This window comes from Anomaloglossus baeobatrachus, chromosome 1 (genome assembly GCF_048569485.1).
Source record: "Anomaloglossus baeobatrachus isolate aAnoBae1 chromosome 1, aAnoBae1.hap1, whole genome shotgun sequence".
Taxonomy (NCBI): Eukaryota; Metazoa; Chordata; class Amphibia; order Anura; family Aromobatidae; genus Anomaloglossus; species Anomaloglossus baeobatrachus.
Genome location: NC_134353.1, coordinates 976,266,690 through 976,285,047, shown reverse-complemented (window position 1 = coordinate 976,285,047; position 18,358 = coordinate 976,266,690). Strand labels below are relative to the sequence as shown.

Here is an 18,358-nt window from a genome sequence, read left to right as displayed (position 1 = left end):
CAATTCATGTCCCAGCTGATGGAGGCCCTCTGTAAGCAGGTCCAGGTGCGACATCTGGTGGCCAGCCCGTACCATCCACAGACTAATGGCCTGTGCGAGCGGTTCAATGGCACCTTAAAGCAGATGCTTAAGATGTTGGTCGACTCCCATGGGCGTGACTGGGAGCGGTATCTCCCACACCTGTTATTTGCTTACCGGGAGGTTCCACAGGCCTCAACAGGATTCTCACCGTTTGAGCTCCTGTACGGGCGACGTGTGCGGGGCCCCCTGGCTCTGGTGAAAGAGGCTTGGGAAGGGGATTTGGCCACCCCTGGAGTGTCGGTTATCGAGTATGTCATGCGCTTCCGGGACAAAATGCAGGCCTTGACGCAACTGGTACACGACAATATGGCTCAAGCCCAGGCCGATCAGAAGCGTTGGTACGACCAGAACGCTTGTGAGAGGACCTACCAAGTGGGTCAAAAGGTGTGGGTACTGGTCCCCGTACCGCAGGACAAGCTTCAGGCAGCCTGGGAAGGCCCATACCTCGTGTACCAGCAGCTCAACCCTGTAACGTACCTGGTCACCCTGGACCCTGCCCGTGGAAGGCGGAAGCCCTTCCATGTGAACATGATGAAGGCACATCATGAGCGGGAGGCATGTGCGCTCCCCGTGTGCAACCTGCCCGAGGAGGGAGAAGCGGAAACCCTCTTGGATATGCTAGCCCAGGTTAGGGCAGGCGGATCCATTGAGGATGTGGAGGTTGGCCACCAGCTCTTGGAAGACCAACGGTCCCAGCTGTGGGCCACCCTCCTCCCCTTCCGGGGGTTGTTTACCAACCAGCCCGGAAGGACTGACTTGGCTGTCCATCACGTGGACACTGGGGATCATACCCCGATCCGGCGTTCAGCATATCGGGTCTCCCTGGAGGTGCAGCAACACATGCGCCAGGAGATTGACGAGATGCTGAAGCTGGGGGTGATCCAGGCATCCAACAGCGCTTGGGCCTCGCCTGTAGTCCTCGTCCCTAAGAAGGACCGAACCACTCGGTTCTGCGTGGACTACAGGGGGCTCAATGCTGTCACGGTCGCCGATGCGTACCCAATGCCACGCATCGATGACCTGCTCGATCAGTTGGCCGGGGCTCAGTACCTGACCATCATGGACCTGAGCCGGGGATATTGGCAGATCCCCCTGACTCGCAAGGCCAGGGAACGCTCTGCCTTTATTACCCCATTTGGACTGTACGAGTCCACGGTGATGCCATTCGGGATGAGGAATGCCCCTGCCACTTTCCAGCGGATGGTCAACACCCTGCTCAAGGGACTTGAAGGGTACGCGGCCGCGTACCTGGATGACATTGCCGTCTTCAGTCCCACCTGGGAGGACCACCTAGAGCATCTAGCACAGGTGCTCAGGCGGATCCACCGGGCAGGTTTGACCATCAAGCCGGGAAAGTGTCAGCTGGCCATGAGCGAGGTCCAGTACCTCGGTCACCGGGTAGGTGGGAGAACACTGAAGCCCGAGCCTGAGAAAGTGGAAGCCATCGCATCCTGGCCCACCCCCAGGACCAAGAAGCAGGTGATGTCCTTCTTGGGGACCGCTGGGTACTATAGGAGGTTTGTTCCATGCTATAGTAGCCTGGCAAAGCCCTTGACGGACCTCACCAAGAAGAAGCTGCCCTCTGCAGTCGATTGGACAATGGACTGCGAGACAGCCTTCCGGGCCCTAAAGGACGCCCTGTCCAGCCCGCCCGTGCTACAGGCAGCCGACTTCACGCGGCCGTTTGTAGTACAGACCGACGCCAGTGACTTCGGCCTCGGTGCGGTGCTCAGCCAGGTGGACTCTGCGAGCCAAGAGCACCCGGTCTTGTACCTGAGCAGGAAGCTGTTACCAAGGGAAGTTGCCTATTCCACGATGGAGAAGGAGTGCCTGGCCATAGTGTGGGCCCTGCAGCGTCTGCAACCCTATCTATACGGGCGCCACTTCATCGTGGAGACGGACCACAATCCCCTCAGCTGGTTGCACACCGTCTCTGGGACGAATGGGCGATTGTTGCGATGGAGCCTTGCGCTCCAGCAATACAACTTCACCATTCGCCACAAAAGGGGCCGTGACCACGGTAACGCAGACGGGCTGTCCCGACAAGGAGAGGTCGCGGACGGGCGCACGGGGGAACACCGGAGTGTGCTGCCCCCTAGCGCCCTCAAAAGGGGGGAGGTGTGAGGCAAATCCCGGGATATGAAGATGAATTATGACTCCAGTCATAATCCCTCATCACTCCCTGGCAGTGCCCCCTCCCTTCTTGTTCTCAGTGTTCCACTTACACCTCCATGGCCATGTCCTGTGATATGGAGATGAGGTGGTGTGGGAACAATGGACACAGGATGACTCCCTGCCGTCACCCTGTAGTAGGAGCTGCTATCTAATTAGCAAGGCTCTGGAAGTAGCCAGACAGAACGACTCCAGTAAAAAATGGTTCATATCTCGCAAGCCATATTTCCGATAAATATGGCAACCATAAAAATGGTGTCTCCGCATGCGGACGATGCCGGCACACCCTTTTTATGGGAGCAGGACATTGGGAAATGCCCCAGGCGTGATATCAGCCAATGGGGAACTGGCAGACAGGTCATGAGTCCCCTCGTTCTGTAGCTAAATTCATAACTGTCACAATGAGAGCATTGGCGTCCGCCTACGACGCTCCCAGGCAAAGTTATGGCCCATATTCCATGTTGGGATATTGTCCATAACTCAAGCCAGGGGTGGAGCAGTGCTCCCTGTGAGGTCACGAAGGTAGGAGGGGACCTGGACTTGCCCAGGTTGATAACCCTACTTCGGCCATTTTCCAGTGTTCTTTTCGCTGGGGGCACGTGTAGGAAACATCTGTGGGAAGGATCCTAGAAACCTGGGTACAGCGCCCCCCTGTGGCCAGACGCAACAAGGTAACTGCTGGAACTGTGTATGCCTGTTTGTAACCCATGCTTTGATTGTAACTGTACTCTGACATATGTATATTCTGTAGATTCCCTATTGTATATATTGTAGTTTCTAGTGTGCTTTAGGCTGATTAAATTATATAATTAATCTTGGGCTGTTCTGTTATCTCGATCTTGAATCCCACGTCTGTGTGTTCGGCTAATAGTTACCGTAAATCGGTTGGTGGCAGCGAATTGTGCCAAGGATTATTGTGGGGAGGCCAGTGAGATTCGGGGAGATTTTATATATTCCGCCCGCGGAGGTCGGGGGAATATATACCTTACTCTCACCGGGGACCCTTCAATAATCGGCATAAGTAGTATAGCGGCCTCCTTGCTTATTGTCGGGCAATTCCATAATTGGCCTGACTATAAGAGGGGCGCTAGAGAGCGCGTCACGTGCTCTGTCTGTCGGTCGGGAGGTATAAAGGAGGGGTGACCCCCACTTGTTACCCCCCGATTGTGACGTACTGGTAGCCAGCGCGGGGGATTTCTGAGTGACCCCCCCGGTGGTTTGTGACACCACCCCTCTCTCCGGGTCACACAGAGGGCAGCGCCAGGCCCGGAATGTCACCGGGTCACACAGAGGGCAGCGCCAGACCCATAATGTCACCCCTCTCACCGGGTCATACAGAGAGCAGCACCAGACCCGTAATGTCACCCCTCTCACCGGGTCATACAGAGGGCAGCACCAGACCCGTAATGTCACCCCTCTCACCGGGTCATACAGAGGGCAGCACCAGACCCGTAATGTCACCCCTCTCTCCGGGTCATACAGAGGGCAGCGCCAGACCCGTAATGTCACCCCTGTCACCGGGTCACACAGAGGGCAGCACCAGACCCGTAATGTCACCCCTCTCACCGGGTAATACAGAGGGCAGCGCCAGACCCGTAATGTCACCCCTCTCACCGGGTCATACAGAGGGCAGCGCCAGACCCGTAATGTCACCCCTCTCTCCGGGTCACAAAGAGGGCAGGGCCAGACCCGGAATATCACCCCTGTCACCGGGTCACCAGAGGGCAGCCCCAGACCCGTAATGTCACCCCTCTCTCCGGGTCACACAGAGGGCAGCGCCAGGCCCGGAATGTCACCGGGTCACACAGAGGGCAGCGCCAGACCCATAATGTCACCCCTCTCACCGGGTCATACAGAGAGCAGCACCAGACCCGTAATGTCACCCCTCTCACCGGGTCATACAGAGGGCAGCACCAGACCCGTAATGTCACCCCTCTCACCGGGTCATACAGAGGGCAGCACCAGACCCGTAATGTCACCCCTCTCTCCGGGTCATACAGAGGGCAGCACCAGACCCGTAATGTCACCCCTCTCACCGGGTCACACAGAGGGCAGCACCAGACCCGTAATGTCACCCCTCTCACCGGGTCATACAGAGGGCAGCACCAGACCCGTAATGTCACCCCTCTCTCCGGGTCATACAGAGGGCAGCACCAGACCCGTAATGTCACCCCTCTCACCGGGTCATACAGAGGGCAGGGCCAGACCCGGAATGTCACCCCTCTCGCCGGGTCATACAGAGGGCAGCGCCAGACCCAGAATGTCACCCCTCTCACCGGGTCATACAGAGGGCAGCACCAGACCCGTAATGTCACCCCTCTCACCGGGTCATACAGAGGGCAGGGCCAGACCCGGAATGTCACCCCTGTCACCGGGTCACACAGAGGGCAGCGCCAGACCCGTAATGTCACCAGGTCACACAGAGGGCAGCGCCAGACCCGTAATGTCACCCCTCTCTCCGGGTCACACAGAGGGCAGCGCCAGACCCGTAATGTCACCCCTCTCTCCGGGTCACACAGAGGGCAGCGCCAGACCCAGAATGTCACCCCTCTCTCCGGGTCACACAGAGGGCAGGGCCAGACCCGGAATGTCACCCCTTTCACCGGGTCACACAGAGGGCAGGGCCAGACCCGGAATGTCTCCCCTCTTTCCGGGTCACACAGAGGGCAGTGCCATACCCGGAATGTCTCCCCTCTTTCCGGGTCACACAGAGGGCAGTGCCATACCCGGAATGTCACCCCTTTCACCGGGTCACACAGAGGGCAGCGCCAGACCCGTAATGTCACCCCTCTCTCCGGGTCATACAGAGGGCAGCACCAGACCCGTAATGTCACCCCTCTCTCCGGGTCACACAGAGGGCAGCACCAGACCCGGAATGTCACCCCTCTCTCCGGGTCATACAGAGGGCAGCACCAGACCCGTAATGTCACCCCTCTCACCGGGTCATACAGAGGGCAGCACCAGACCCGGAATGTCACTCCTCTCTCCGGGTCATACAGAGGGCAGCACCAGACCCGTAATGTCACCCCTCTCACCGGGTCATACAGAGGGCAGGGCCAGACCCGGAATGTCACCCCTCTCGCCGGGTCATACAGAGGGCAGCGCCAGACCCAGAATGTCACCCCTCTCTCCGGGTCATACAGAGGGCAGCACGAGACCCGTAATGTCACCCCTCTCTTCGGGTCACACAGAGGGCAGTGCCATACCCGTAATGTCACCCCTTTCACCCGGTCACACAGAGGGCAGGGCCAGACCCGGAATGTTTCGGAGCAGAGATGTCACTACCTCGGTAATGTCAATGCTCTCACCGGGTCAAACAGAGGGCAGCGCCAAACTGAAGGCTGATGGGAAGTGTTTGGCAGGTCCCATTTTCAAAGTAGGAGATGATGTTTAGTTAGCTTGCAGAAATCTTAGGCTGAAGGTGCCATTGATGAAGCTGGGTCTTAAATTTATTGCTCGTATGAGATTCTGGAGGTAGTCAATCTGGTTGCCTTCAGATTGAAACTTCCTCAATCTTTTCAGATTCTTAAATTTTTTTCCCACAGATTCCTTTTAGAAGAAATTTTCCCTCCAGTGTTGTCTCCCTCGTCTCCTCATCCTGTTTCTGTAGATAAGGGTTTAGTGTACGAGGTTCGGAGGATTGTGGAGTCTCGGCAGGTCTGGAATTCCTTCCAATATCTGGTTCATTGGAAGGGATTCCGACCCAAGGACAGATCCGGAGTTCCATCTCATTCTGTAAAGGCCGATTGTTTGATCAGGACCTTCCATCGTAGGTTTCCTGGGAACCATGGGGGTCCTGTGGCGCCCCTAATCCTTCTGAAGAGTGGATGTAGTCATGATTCCTCTGCTCAGTGATCATCAGGGCGTGCTGAGGTGTCGGTTGGGTGAGTGATGGTTCAGTTGTCCAATCTCATACTGGGAGATGCTGGGTTTCTGCAGGTGTTCCCAATATTTGCCCAGCTATTTAGCTGAGCAGTTTATCCCGGAGCACTGCCAGTCTTAGCCTTCTGTTTAATGGTTGGCCTCCGTTATTTGTGCTCTGTGGAGTGATCTTTTGATTTTTTTTTTTTTGGCCGTTCTTTTGCCTTGTTCCCTTGTTCTGATCTTCAGGTATTCTGACTCCGGCCTGTGAGCTGACTATGCCCCTCTCTTTCCCGTTGACCTTCACGTGCTCTCCTGGTACCAAACCCTGGAACGTTTGACTGTCTTTCCTCTCGACTGGTCTGTGTTGAGTCACACTTGATTTCGTTACGTCTGGCAACGTTTCGGGTGTTACACACTTTATCATTCTCCACTGTGGTGTGAATACTGCACGTGAGAAGCTATAACTATATCCCCAATTACAGCCGTCCCCCCTTCCCCCCCCTTATGTCCCTCATATATGGTCTGGCAGATCGGCTCCTCCTGAACAACCTGGAAGAGAGCAAATCTGACCATTTGTGATAGTGCGGGATGCCAGTCCTACAATAGACCAGCATGGCGCTATTTCTCATGTTATTCAGCGACGTCTCCAGAAATGAACTTGAGTAGTCATCGTGTATCATTTCTTCTCAGGGTTGTGGGCAGTTCATCCCATTGTACAGCCGGAAGCAGGAGAAATGGGCTTCACCAGAGAATGGACCCTCTCCTCTACTGCCCCCCAATACTGGTAAGTGTGCAGAATGTCTGCAGGTGTGCATGGTGTCCTGCTGAGAGGTGATGTAACCCATCCTGGCACAACATACAAGACTGGTGATGGCCCCGGGGGTCGGTGTGGAGGGTGGCGGCTGTGCAGGTACGTGTCGGGGTGGGGCCCTACTGACTATTGTTTCCATGTAGCTGTGGGAGTTTGTAGGGCATGAGGTCATCTGCCGTGCTGCTATCAGCCCTATCAATCAGGGACCCACACATATGCAGTATACACACGCATATATACATACACAGACAGACAAATACACTGATGAGCAAAAGGGTAACAATGTTTTGTGTTTTTGACTTTTGGGCTCAGTATCTCACCACAACAGATTTGCGGTGAGACGACCTTCATGTTATAGACAATCATTTTACCGATCTCATACATAAATGTGACTTTCAGATATTTAGGACATGATTTGTGTCATAGAGAAATTAACTTCATAAGTCATCTGTCTGATCTCCAGAGGGGCCATATCTACCCCCACACAGAACATATGGGCTTAAGTATAGCTGGGGAGAAAAAACACTAAAGCTGAAGGAAGAAAGGGAGAGAGAGCACATCTGGCCCCCGTTTATCTGGGACCCCCTGATGTGGACAGGTAATGACATCAGAGGAATTCTTGGTGGGAGGGGGGAAGACAGCCAGTGTCAGTAATGAATATTGGGGTTTGTATCAATCCGATGTATGTGGGAGGTACATTGTCATCACTGCGATCACAAGGAGCAGAGCATATGTATTTTTTCACAATTGTGGTACCAGAGCATCAATCCCAAATTAGTATTGGCGAACTGGATGATTCTAGCCATGTCATGTTTCAGATCTATAGAAAGATAAAATTGTGATAAGAAACATGACCACAATATCTTCTGCCTGGGACCTCAAGGGGCGAAGATATCCTGAAAGTTGGGCATCCCTTAGATTTCTGTGAACTGAAGCCTCATCCCATGACCCTCCAGGTTGTGAGGTAGCAGAGCACAAAAAATGCCAAGTGAGGGTGAATTCTTTCACAAGGCACTGCATGCGTGTATGTGTGTGTGTATATGTATGCATGTATGTATGTATGTATAATATATAAATAATCCAAGAGTTTGAGCGGCACTATAACTAGTTTGATGCAAAATCCTTGCAGCCAGTCTCACCTGGTTCCAGTACAACGTTGTAAATTGAAGGCAGCACTCAGCATCACATGAAAAAAAAAAATGCCTTGTTATTGGACCATAGGATACAGAGGTGTGTGTGTGTGTGTGTATATGTATATATATATATATATTTTATTTATATATATATATATATATTATATATATATATATATTTTATATATATATAACACACACACTAACTTCCTAGCACTACAGGATTGGCTGCTATTACTGGAAGGTTCTACCTCTGAATCTACAGTGGGTACAGAAAGTATTCAGACCCCTTTACATCTTTCCCTCTTTGTTTCATTGCAGCCATTTGGCACATATATTTCTCGGTAATGTGCTCTCTGCCCCCCCATCCCCCATATTGACAGGAAAAAAAACAAATGTGGAAATGTTTTCAAATTTATTAAAAAAAAACAACCAAACCCTGGAATCTCACATGGTCATAAGTATTCAACCCCTTTGCTCAGTATTGAGTAGAGGCGCCCTCCCTTTTGAGCTAGTACAGCCATGCGTCTTCTTGGGATCCTGGATTTGGGGATCCTCGGCCATTCTTCTTGCAGATCCTCTCCAGTTTTGTCAGGTTGGAAGGTGAACGTTGGTGGACGCCATTTTCAGGTCTCTCCAGAGATGCTCTGTTGGGTTTAGGTCAGGGCTCTGGCTGGGCCGGTCAAGAATGGTAACAGAGTTGTTCTGAAGCCGCTCCTTTGTTATTTTAGCTGTGTGCTTAGGGTCATTGTCTTGTTGGAAGGTGAAGCTTCAGCTAAGTCTAAGGTCTAGAGCATCTGAAAGAGGTTTTCTTCCAGGATATCTCTGTATTTGGCCACATTCATCTTTCCTTCAATTGTAACCAGTCGTCCTGTCCCTGCCCCATAGCATGATGCTGCCACCACCATGTCTCACTGTGGGGATTGTATTGGGCAGGTAATGTGCAGTTATATATCAATTGTCCTAATATACAGTACACACTTCAAACCATATAAATACTACCAAAACCAACCTCTTATACTAGTTGGACATGAAGTGACAACGCACTCAATTATTAGAAAATTAAAAAACTTTATTTCATAATTTTATGAAAATAAAAATTATGAAATAAAGTTTTCTAATTTTCTAATAATTGAGTGCGTTGTCACTTCATGTCCAACTAGTATAAGAGGTTGGTTTTGGTAGTATTTAGGTGATGAGCGGTGCCTGGTTTTCTCCACACATACCGCTTACAATTATCACCAGAAAGTCCTATCTTCAGCCAGAGAATCTTATTCCTCATAGTCTGGGATCCTTCATGTGGTTTTTTGTAAACTCCTATGGGGGCTTTCATATATGCATCTTGCACTGAGGAGAGGCTTCCGTCGGGCCACTCTGCCATAAAGGCCCGACTGGTGGAGGCTGCAGTGATAGGTGACTTTGTGGAACTTTCTCCCATCCCCCTCCTGCATCTCTGGAGCTCAGCCGCAGTGATCTTGGGGTTCTTCTTTACCTCTCACCAAGGTTCTTCTCCCACGATAGCTCAGTTTGGCTGGACGGCTGGGTCTAGGAAGAGTTCTGGTGGTCCCAAACTTCTTCCATTTAAGGATAATGGAGGCCACTGTGCTCTTAGGGACCTTGAGTACTGCAGAAATACTTTTGTAACCTTGGCCAGATCTGTGCCTTGCCACAATTCTGTCTCTGAGCTCCTTGGGCAGTTCCTTTTGACCTCATGATTCTCATTTGGTGTGACATGCAGTGTGAGCTGTGAGGTCTTATATAGACAGGTGTGCGCCTTTCCAAATCACGTCCTATCAGTTTAAGGCTATATGTGCACGGTGCGTTTTTCAGGTGTGTTTTTGGTCTTAAAACTGCATGCACTTCCTTCCCCAGCAAAGTCTGAGTTTTCATTTTTGCTGTCCGCACACTGCAGTTTTTGTTTTAGGTGTGTTTTAGTGGTGACCACAAAAATTCAATATGTCAATTCTTTTGCCAGCATTTTTTACCCATGCGATGCATTGGAAAAAATGTGGCAAAAAAACGTGGTAAAATGCGCAAAAAAACTTTTTTTGTTTTTTTTTCTTTTACTGTGGGTGCGTTTTTGTGCGTAGTTTAGTGGCCTAAAATGCTCAAACACTGCATCTTTGTGGTCACAAAAAAAGGCAACGTGCGCACATAGCCTAATTACACACAGCTGGACTCCAATGAAGGAGGAGAACCATCTCCAGGAGGACCACAAGGAAATGGACAGCATGTGACTTACATATGAGCGTCTGAGCAAAGGGGCTGAATACTTATGACCATGTGATATACTGAGCAAAGGGGCTGAATACTTATGACCATGGGATATACTGAGCAAAGGGGCTGAATACTTATGACCATGTGATATACTGAGCAAAGGGGCTGAATACTTATGACCATGGGATATACTGAGCAAAGGGGCTGAATACTTATGACCATGGGATATACTGAGCAAAGGGGCTGAATACTTATGACCGTGGGATATACTGAGCAAAGGGTCTGAATACTTATGACCATTGGTTATACTGACCAAAGGGTCTGAATACTTATGACCATGTGATATTTCAGTTTTTCTTGTAGAAATTTTTGCAAATTTATTAAACATTTGTTTTTTGTTTTTTTTTTTGTTTTCTGTCAAGATGGGGGATGGGGGCAGAGTGCACATTAATGAGAATTTACCAAATGGCTGCAATGAAACAAAGAGGGAAAAATGCAAAGGGGTGTGAATACTTTCCGTACCCACTGTAAATTATCAGTATCCACTCCTGTGTAGTCACCGACAAAGGACGTTCAGACAAGTCCGGAGATGCTGCAGCCGTGGTAGCAGGTTTAGGCTTAGGCTAAGTGGCCCGCTTACAGTAGTACCAGGATCATGCGTTCACCACTTTCCCGTGTGTGTGTGTGTGTGTGTGTGTGTGTGTGTGTGTTGTATGAGCAGGGAGCCATTATCGAGGGAAGGGTGATGGGGCACTCACTATTCTCAATCCTTTCTCTACATTTGCAGACTGTGATTTTCCTCCGGTCACTGAATTTGATCTTGTCTATAAGAAGACCAAGTCTCTGCATCACACCAAGCCAGTCGTGGCTGGGATTACACTTGCCTTCAGCAAACAGGTCAGTTAACCATTTCTTCTAGCGATGGGCAGTCTCGGGTCTTCTGCAGCCTCACAGGTTTTCTTCCAGAATTGTCCTGTGTATATAGCTCCATCCATCTTCCCATCACCTCTGACCAGCTTCCCTGCCCCTGCTGAAGAAAAGCCTCTCCACAGCAGGATGCTGCCTCCACCATGTTTGACTGTGGGGATGGTGATTTCAGGGTGATATTCGTTTTATGCTACACATTGTTTTATTTGACCAAAAAAACCTCTCCTTTGGTCTCACCTGACTGGAGCCCCTTCCTACATTGGAGTCTACGTCTTATTGCCTTCTTGTGGACAGATTGTACCCCTGAGCTGTGACTGTGCCGCCCCCGTGCCAGCAGGCATGCTGCTCGGATCCGGATCTGCGGTATGGCTCGAGGGACTCTACCGGACCTGGGGGTCACGCGGACACTTCAAATAAAAAGGGGGGACGTATTTGTACAGGCATTGTTAAAGAACTGTCTGTGATGCCACCCACGGTGTGTGGTGAGATGTAGCACCACCTGTGCTGCTGTGGGACTCCCGGGGGCAATGGGCTGGCAGCTGGATGTTAACCCCTCCGTGGGCAGGGATGGATGCCCCGGAGTCCAGTGTCTCTGTGCAGGGGATGATAACGGCAGGGGCCGGCGCACCCGGTCAGGCCGGGAAAGTTACTCACTGTTGAATCACTCACACAAGTCTTTTGATAAACCAAGGTGATGGTGGCCAGTTGCCGCAGACGGGTATATCTGATCCCACACCCGGGCTGATGGTCACTGCCCCTTTCCTCTGCACTGTGTTTTCTTATGTAGACTTCCCGGTGTGTAACGCAGGAGTCCGCTCCCAGTCCTGTGGTTGGGAGCCGTGCCCGTCAGACACTGACCCGTGGGATCTACCGGGCCCTGGCGGATGCCCTATCCCTCTCTGTGGGTGGTTGTCTACTTTTCAGAACTTAGGTTGGGACGGGACCTGGAATCTTTCTATTCAGTTAATTAGCTAGGCTGTCGGTGCCGGTCCTGGCTTCAGGGTCCGAGTACCTCTTGTATGCACTGTTTACGGGTTGGTTCTCCGGTGTCTGTACCGGCGGGCTACAACTCTGCCCCGGTCCACCTCGGACCACCGTCTGCCACCTAGCCAATGTGTCAGGGCTCCGACCCTGACACCTGTCAGCTTCTCCTCCTCACTCTCAACTTGAACCTCACAACTCATCTGCTGTTTTCCCGCCCTGGGCTCTCCAGACCCCTAGTTGGGCGTTTCCTTTCCATCTGGTCCCGCCCACTGGTGTCTGTCCTTCCCTGAGGGGGTGACTAGGGTTTCAGGTCGGCTGCTTTAATCCTGTGTGGGAGCGGTGTTGTGCGGGGGCCTAACCTGTGTGACTACCTGGTTTTGCCAGGGCGTCACATGAACTCTCCGGCTTATCTCATTAGTGCTATCCTTCTTGCGGTGGTGGTGGTTTCGGTGGATGGCCATGGCTTGCTCTTCTAGGTTTGCAGTTTTGTCGTACTCTTTCCATTTTTGGATGACAGCTGGAACAGTGCCCCATAAAAAGTTTAGTGCTTGGGCTTTCATGATGCGGTTTGATTCCTGACCTGTCTGGTGGGTTCCTTGGCTTTCATGATTCTGTTTGATCCCTGATGTTCTCGCACAAATCTGAGGTCTTTACAGAACAGCTGTAGTTATACTGAGAATGGAGGAGTCATGTACTAATTATCTGACGTTTGGAGGGAATTGGTTACTCTGGATTTTATTGAGCAGTATCAGACTACACGAGGCTGAGTACAAATGCACCTCACAATTTTCAGATTTATACACAGCGGGTGAAATAAGTATTGAACACATCACCAATTTTGTAAGTTAATGTGTTTCCAAAGTTGCATGAATTTCTCAACAAATGTTGGTAACAACCCATCTAATCAGCTGGTTCAATTGATGGCTTATAAAAAGGTGTCTAATTACTGAGGTGCCACACAACGTCTCATGATGGGTAAAAGCAGCGAGCTGCCTCAAGACCTTCACAACCTAAGGGCCTGTGTTCACACATTGCAGATTTGTCACAAATCTGTTGCTTGTTCCATTCAGGCTTGTCACAAAATCTATTTCAAAAAGATCCGCACGAGATAGAAAGTAATCCTCTATTCATGAGTCAAAGCGACACAGAAGCCAAGATACTTGATATTAAGAAGCATATTATTGTATTGTTTGGACTATTAGACGCACCCAGGTTTTAGAAGCGTAAAATAGGAAAAAAACATTTTGAAGTAAAAAAAAAGTGGTAAAATATTTAATAACCTAAATATCATATTGTAATATTTCACCAATGTAATTGTAAACAACTCAACAGCGGCAAACAAGGGAAATGAGATCAACTTTGTCCAAGTAGTGGACAACGCCTTTAAGGAGAGCTAGAACTCCAAGCGCGTCGTGTGTGGCGCGTCGTGTGTGGCACGCTTGGAGTTATAGTTCAGCACAATAATGTGATTTTTCCTCTAAGGTACGGTATTTTACTTTATTAGTGGGAGGGGGTACTTATAGTTTATTGTACTGTAACTTCTTACCGGAGCAGACTCCACCTGTTGTAATGATGTACAGTAAGCCTGGCCCTGCCGCCGCCTTAGAAACCAGGACGTACGGTATTACCGGGATGTAATGAAGAAACAGGGCAGGGCCAGTGGTGGGAGAGGGGGGGCTGTGCTGTGCCTTGGCTTTTCATTTACGGCAGCACTTCATCTGGAGGGAGAGAATGTCCACGTCATGGTCCCCAGTGCGTGGCCGGGCCAGGGTGACATGCTGCGGTAACTGTACTGAGCGCAGGTTAACATGTGGCGGTTGCAGTCATTTCAGCACCAGAGTGATGCTGATACACTAGACTCCGCTGGCACGCTGCTCCTGCTCGCCGCCGCTGGCACGCTGCTCCTGCTCGCCTCCGCTGGCACGCTGCTCCTGCTCGCCGCCGCTGGCACGCTGCTCCTGCTCGCCGCCGCCGGCACCCTGCTCGCCGCCGCCGGCACGCTGCTCCTGCTCGCCGCCGCCGGTACGCTGCTCCTGCTCGCCGCCGCCGGTACGCTGCTCCTGCTCGCCGCCGCCGGTACGCTGCTCCTGCTCGCCGCCGCCGGTACGCTGCTCCTGCTCGCCGCCGCCGGCACGCTGCTCCTGCTCGCCGCCGCCGGCACGCTGCTCCTCCTCGCCGCCGCCGGCACGCTTCAGCGGAGACCCTCTCCTGTCATAGTAAAGTCCAGTCCGGCGCCGTCCCTTTGCCCCTCAAACCAGCAAGCCCCATGTAATCATATTCAGACTATAAGACGCACCCCCCACTTTCCTCTAAAATTTGGAGGAAAAAGTGCGTTTTATAGTCCGAAAAATACAGTTCTTTTAATTCATTAAAACACTTTTACAGCAACTTGGATAACAAAAGTGCATTCATAGACAGGGTATCCCAGAGAAAGGCAATACAGGGTAAGATATAAAGTATAGGGCCGTGCAGGTAATAAGTTATCAAACGATGCTCTATATATTAATAGGTAAAAAGCAATAGAACATAATCCAAAATAAATACATGCTAACTGGAATTATAAATTAAACACGGTCCAGTAAATAGAGTTCAATATACTAGCAATATTTGATCTTTAATACATGAAGTGATTTGCATATAATTATTCAATGACATAGAGTTAAGCCCGCTACACACGCTTCAATAAATCTTTCAATCCGTCGTTGGGGTCAGGTTGTAAGTGACGCACATCCTGCATCGTTCGTGACATATTTGCCTGTGACACCTACGTGCGATCAAGATTGAACGAAAATACGGTGATCGCATACACGTCGTTTATTCCTCATACATTGGACGTTTTGTTGTATGAACCTAGTCAATTGTAACGTGTGACATCCCTCATACGATTTTGGTGTCTGAGGCTATGTGCGCAGGTGTGCGCTCTGCACCGCAGCTTAAAAAAGGTCCGCTTCAGAGCGCAGCTGAAAAGCTGAAGCGCCTCACAATGTCTGTCATTCACTAATCTCTGTCAGTCGGTCACTATCTCTGTCCCTCTCTCTGTCCATGTCAGTCTATCCCTCTTACCCCCTCTCTCATACTCACCGATCCCCGATCACCGGCGCGGCGCTGCACGGCTTTCTCACTGCTCCGGCGGCTTTTACTATTTTGAAAAAGCTGGCCGCTCATTAAACAATCTCGTATTCCCTGCTTTCCCCGCCCACCGGCGCCTATGATTGGTTGCAGTGAGACACGCCCCCACGCTGAGTGACAGGTGTCTCACTGCACCCAATCACAGCAGCCGGTGGACGTGTCTATACTGTGCAGTGAAATAAATAATTAAAAAAAAAACGGCGTGCGGTCCCCCCCCAATTTTAAAACCAGCCAGATAAAGCCATACGGCTGAAGGCTGGTATTCTCAGGATGGGGAGCCCCACGTTATGGGAAGCTCCCCAGCCTAACAATATCAGTCAGCAGCCGCCCACAATTGCCGCATACATTAGATGCGACAGTTCTGGGACTGTACCCGGCTTTTCCCGATTTGCCCTGGTGCGTTGGCAAATCGGGGTAATAAGGAGTTATTGGCAGCCCATAGCTGCCAATAAGTCCTAGATTAATCATGTCAGGCGTCTCCCCGAGATACCTTCCATAATTAATCTGTAAGTTACAGTAAATAAACACACACACACACACACACACACACACAAAAAAAATCCTTTATTAGAAATAAAAAACACAAACATATACCCTGGTTCACCAATTTAATAAGCCCGAAAAAGCCCTCCATGTCCGGCGTAATCCAGGATGGTCCAGCGTCGCTTCCAGCTCTGCTGCATGGAGGTGACCGGAGCTGCAGCAGACACCGCCGCTCCTGTCACCTCCACGCAGCAACTGAAGACAGCCGCGCGATCAGCTGAGCTGTCACTGAGGTTACCCGCTGTCACTGGATCCAGCGGTGGCCGCGGGTAACCTCAGTGACAGCTCAGCTGATTGCGCGGCTGTCTTCAGTTGATGCGTGGAGATGACAGGAGCGGCGGTGTCTTCTGCAGCTCTGGTCACCTCCATGCAGCAGCGCTGGAAGCGACGCTGGAGCATCCTGGATTCCGCCGGACATGGAGGGCTTTTTTGGGCTGATTAAAGTGGTGAACCAGGGTATATGTTTGTTTTTTTTATTTCTAATAAAGGATTTTTTCGGGTGTGTGTGTTTATTTACTGTCACTTACAGATTAATCATGGAAGGTTTCTCGGGGAGACACCTGACATGATTAATCTAGGACTTATTGGCAGCTATGGGCTGCCAATAACTCCTTATTACCCCGATTTGCCAACGCACCAGGGCAAATCGGGAAGAGCCGGGTACAGTCCCAGAACTGTCGCATATAATGTATGCGGCAATTCTGGGCGGCTGCTGACTGATATTGTTAGGCTGGGGGGCTCCCCATAACGTGGGGCTCCCCATCCTGAAAATATCAGCCTTCAGCCGTATGGCTTTATCTGGCTGGTTTTAAAATTGGGGGGGACCGCACGCCGGTTTTTTTAATTATTTAATTATTTATTTCACTGCACAGTATAGACACGCCCACCGGCTGCTGTGATTGGGTGCAGTGAGACACCGGTCACTCAGCGTGGGGGCGTGTCTCACTGCAACCAATCATAGGCGCCTGTGGGCGGGGAAAGCAGGGAATACGAGATTGTTTAATGGGCGGCCGGCTTTTTCAAAATAGTAAAAGTCGCCGGAGCAGTGAGAAAACCGTGCAGCGCCGTGCCGGTGATCGGTGAGTATATGAGAGAGGGCTGCTCAATTCAGTTACTCAGGAGTTTAGCGGTCACCGGTGAGTCCTTCACAGGTGACCGCTAATCAGGACGCGACACAGACAGAGCCGCGGCATGACAATGAAGTCGGGTGAAGTTAATCCGAGTTCATTCTGATCGTGCGGCTCTTTCTGTGGCTGCTGTCATCTACCATTCAGCTCTGCTACATGGCTGTCTGTGTCTGCTGTCATCTGCCATTCAGCTCTGCTACATGGCTGTCTGTGTCTGCTGTCATCTGCCATTCAGCTCTGCTACATGGCTGTCTGTGGCTGCTGTCAGCGGCTATTCAGCTCTGCTACATGGCTGTCTGTGTCTGCTGTTAGCGGCCATTCAGCTCTGCTACATGGCTGTCTGTGTCTGCTGTCAGCGGCCATGTAGCAGAGCTGAATGGCAGATGACATAGTAAAAACGCATCCATACACATTACACACGCTTGGCAAGTCAATAAATTTAAAAAAAAAAAAAAAAAAGGGTGCCCAATGCATGCGTCACAGAACACATGATCTAAAGGATCGCACACAAAATTGATCAATTTAACATAGACTACTAACGCTCGTGTGACAGCAAATGAACGACCTACGTGTGATCTCATAAGATCCCGTATGCAACCTGGGCGTGTCACATCGCATACGAGATCGCACACCTGATTGTAAGGTGTAAAGCTGGCTTAAGATATAAATAATGCCAATTGAAAGCCAACAGTGGTGGCAGAACGATGGTAAAATATGTGTGGCAATTACCTGATGTTGGGTCAATTAGACCTGTATGCCTTCGTTCCAACGCGCGTTTCGTCACTTTTTTTTACTTCCTGGGGGGAGGGGGTTCACCATCATAGATAGCCCTATACTTTTATATCTTACCCTGTATTTCCTTATTATGGGGAAACCCTGTCCTATGAATGCACTTTTGTTATCCAGGTTACTGTAAAGGAGATTACTTTTAATTCATTAAATAAAATGTTTGATTATCTTGGTTTGTGTGTCGCTTTGACTCAGATTATTATTTTCTACAATCTTATGGGGATCTTTTTGAAGTATATATTTATATTGGTGACTCTCCGGATTTTATGATGATCTGCTAATTGTCACAAAGTCTGTAGAGTCTAAAGTGAATGAGGCCTGCAGTCTCCTGCACACGTCGGCTATCTTCTCCTTGCAGATTTGCTGCAGATTGTCCGTTCTTTCAGCGCTTTTACTGCGGATTTCAGTCATACTAATGACCGAGAAATAAATCTGCACCAAAAGTTCAGCAAAAACAAGTGCCTATTTTACACAGCGTTTCTCCTGCCAAGAGATACAGAAATGTCTGCAGCAAACACGTGGACGCCTTAGGCGGTGTTCACACGTTACGTTTTTGGTGTCATTTGTTTACAGCACATGCT

At 50.5% G+C, this 18,358-nt stretch overlaps 1 protein-coding gene across 1 annotated transcript in view; it reads left to right on the top strand.

Moving 5' to 3' along the window:
* The window catches only part of TAF1C (TATA-box binding protein associated factor, RNA polymerase I subunit C), a 96,602-nt gene that overhangs the window by 19,114 nt on the left and 59,130 nt on the right, over nt 1–18,358 (top strand). Inside the window, exons 3-4 of the mRNA XM_075344160.1 lie at nt 6,808–6,901; nt 11,066–11,175. Coding sequence (XP_075200275.1) covers nt 6,808–6,901; nt 11,066–11,175 — 204 coding nt within the window. The remainder of the gene's footprint in view (nt 1–6,807; nt 6,902–11,065; nt 11,176–18,358) is intronic.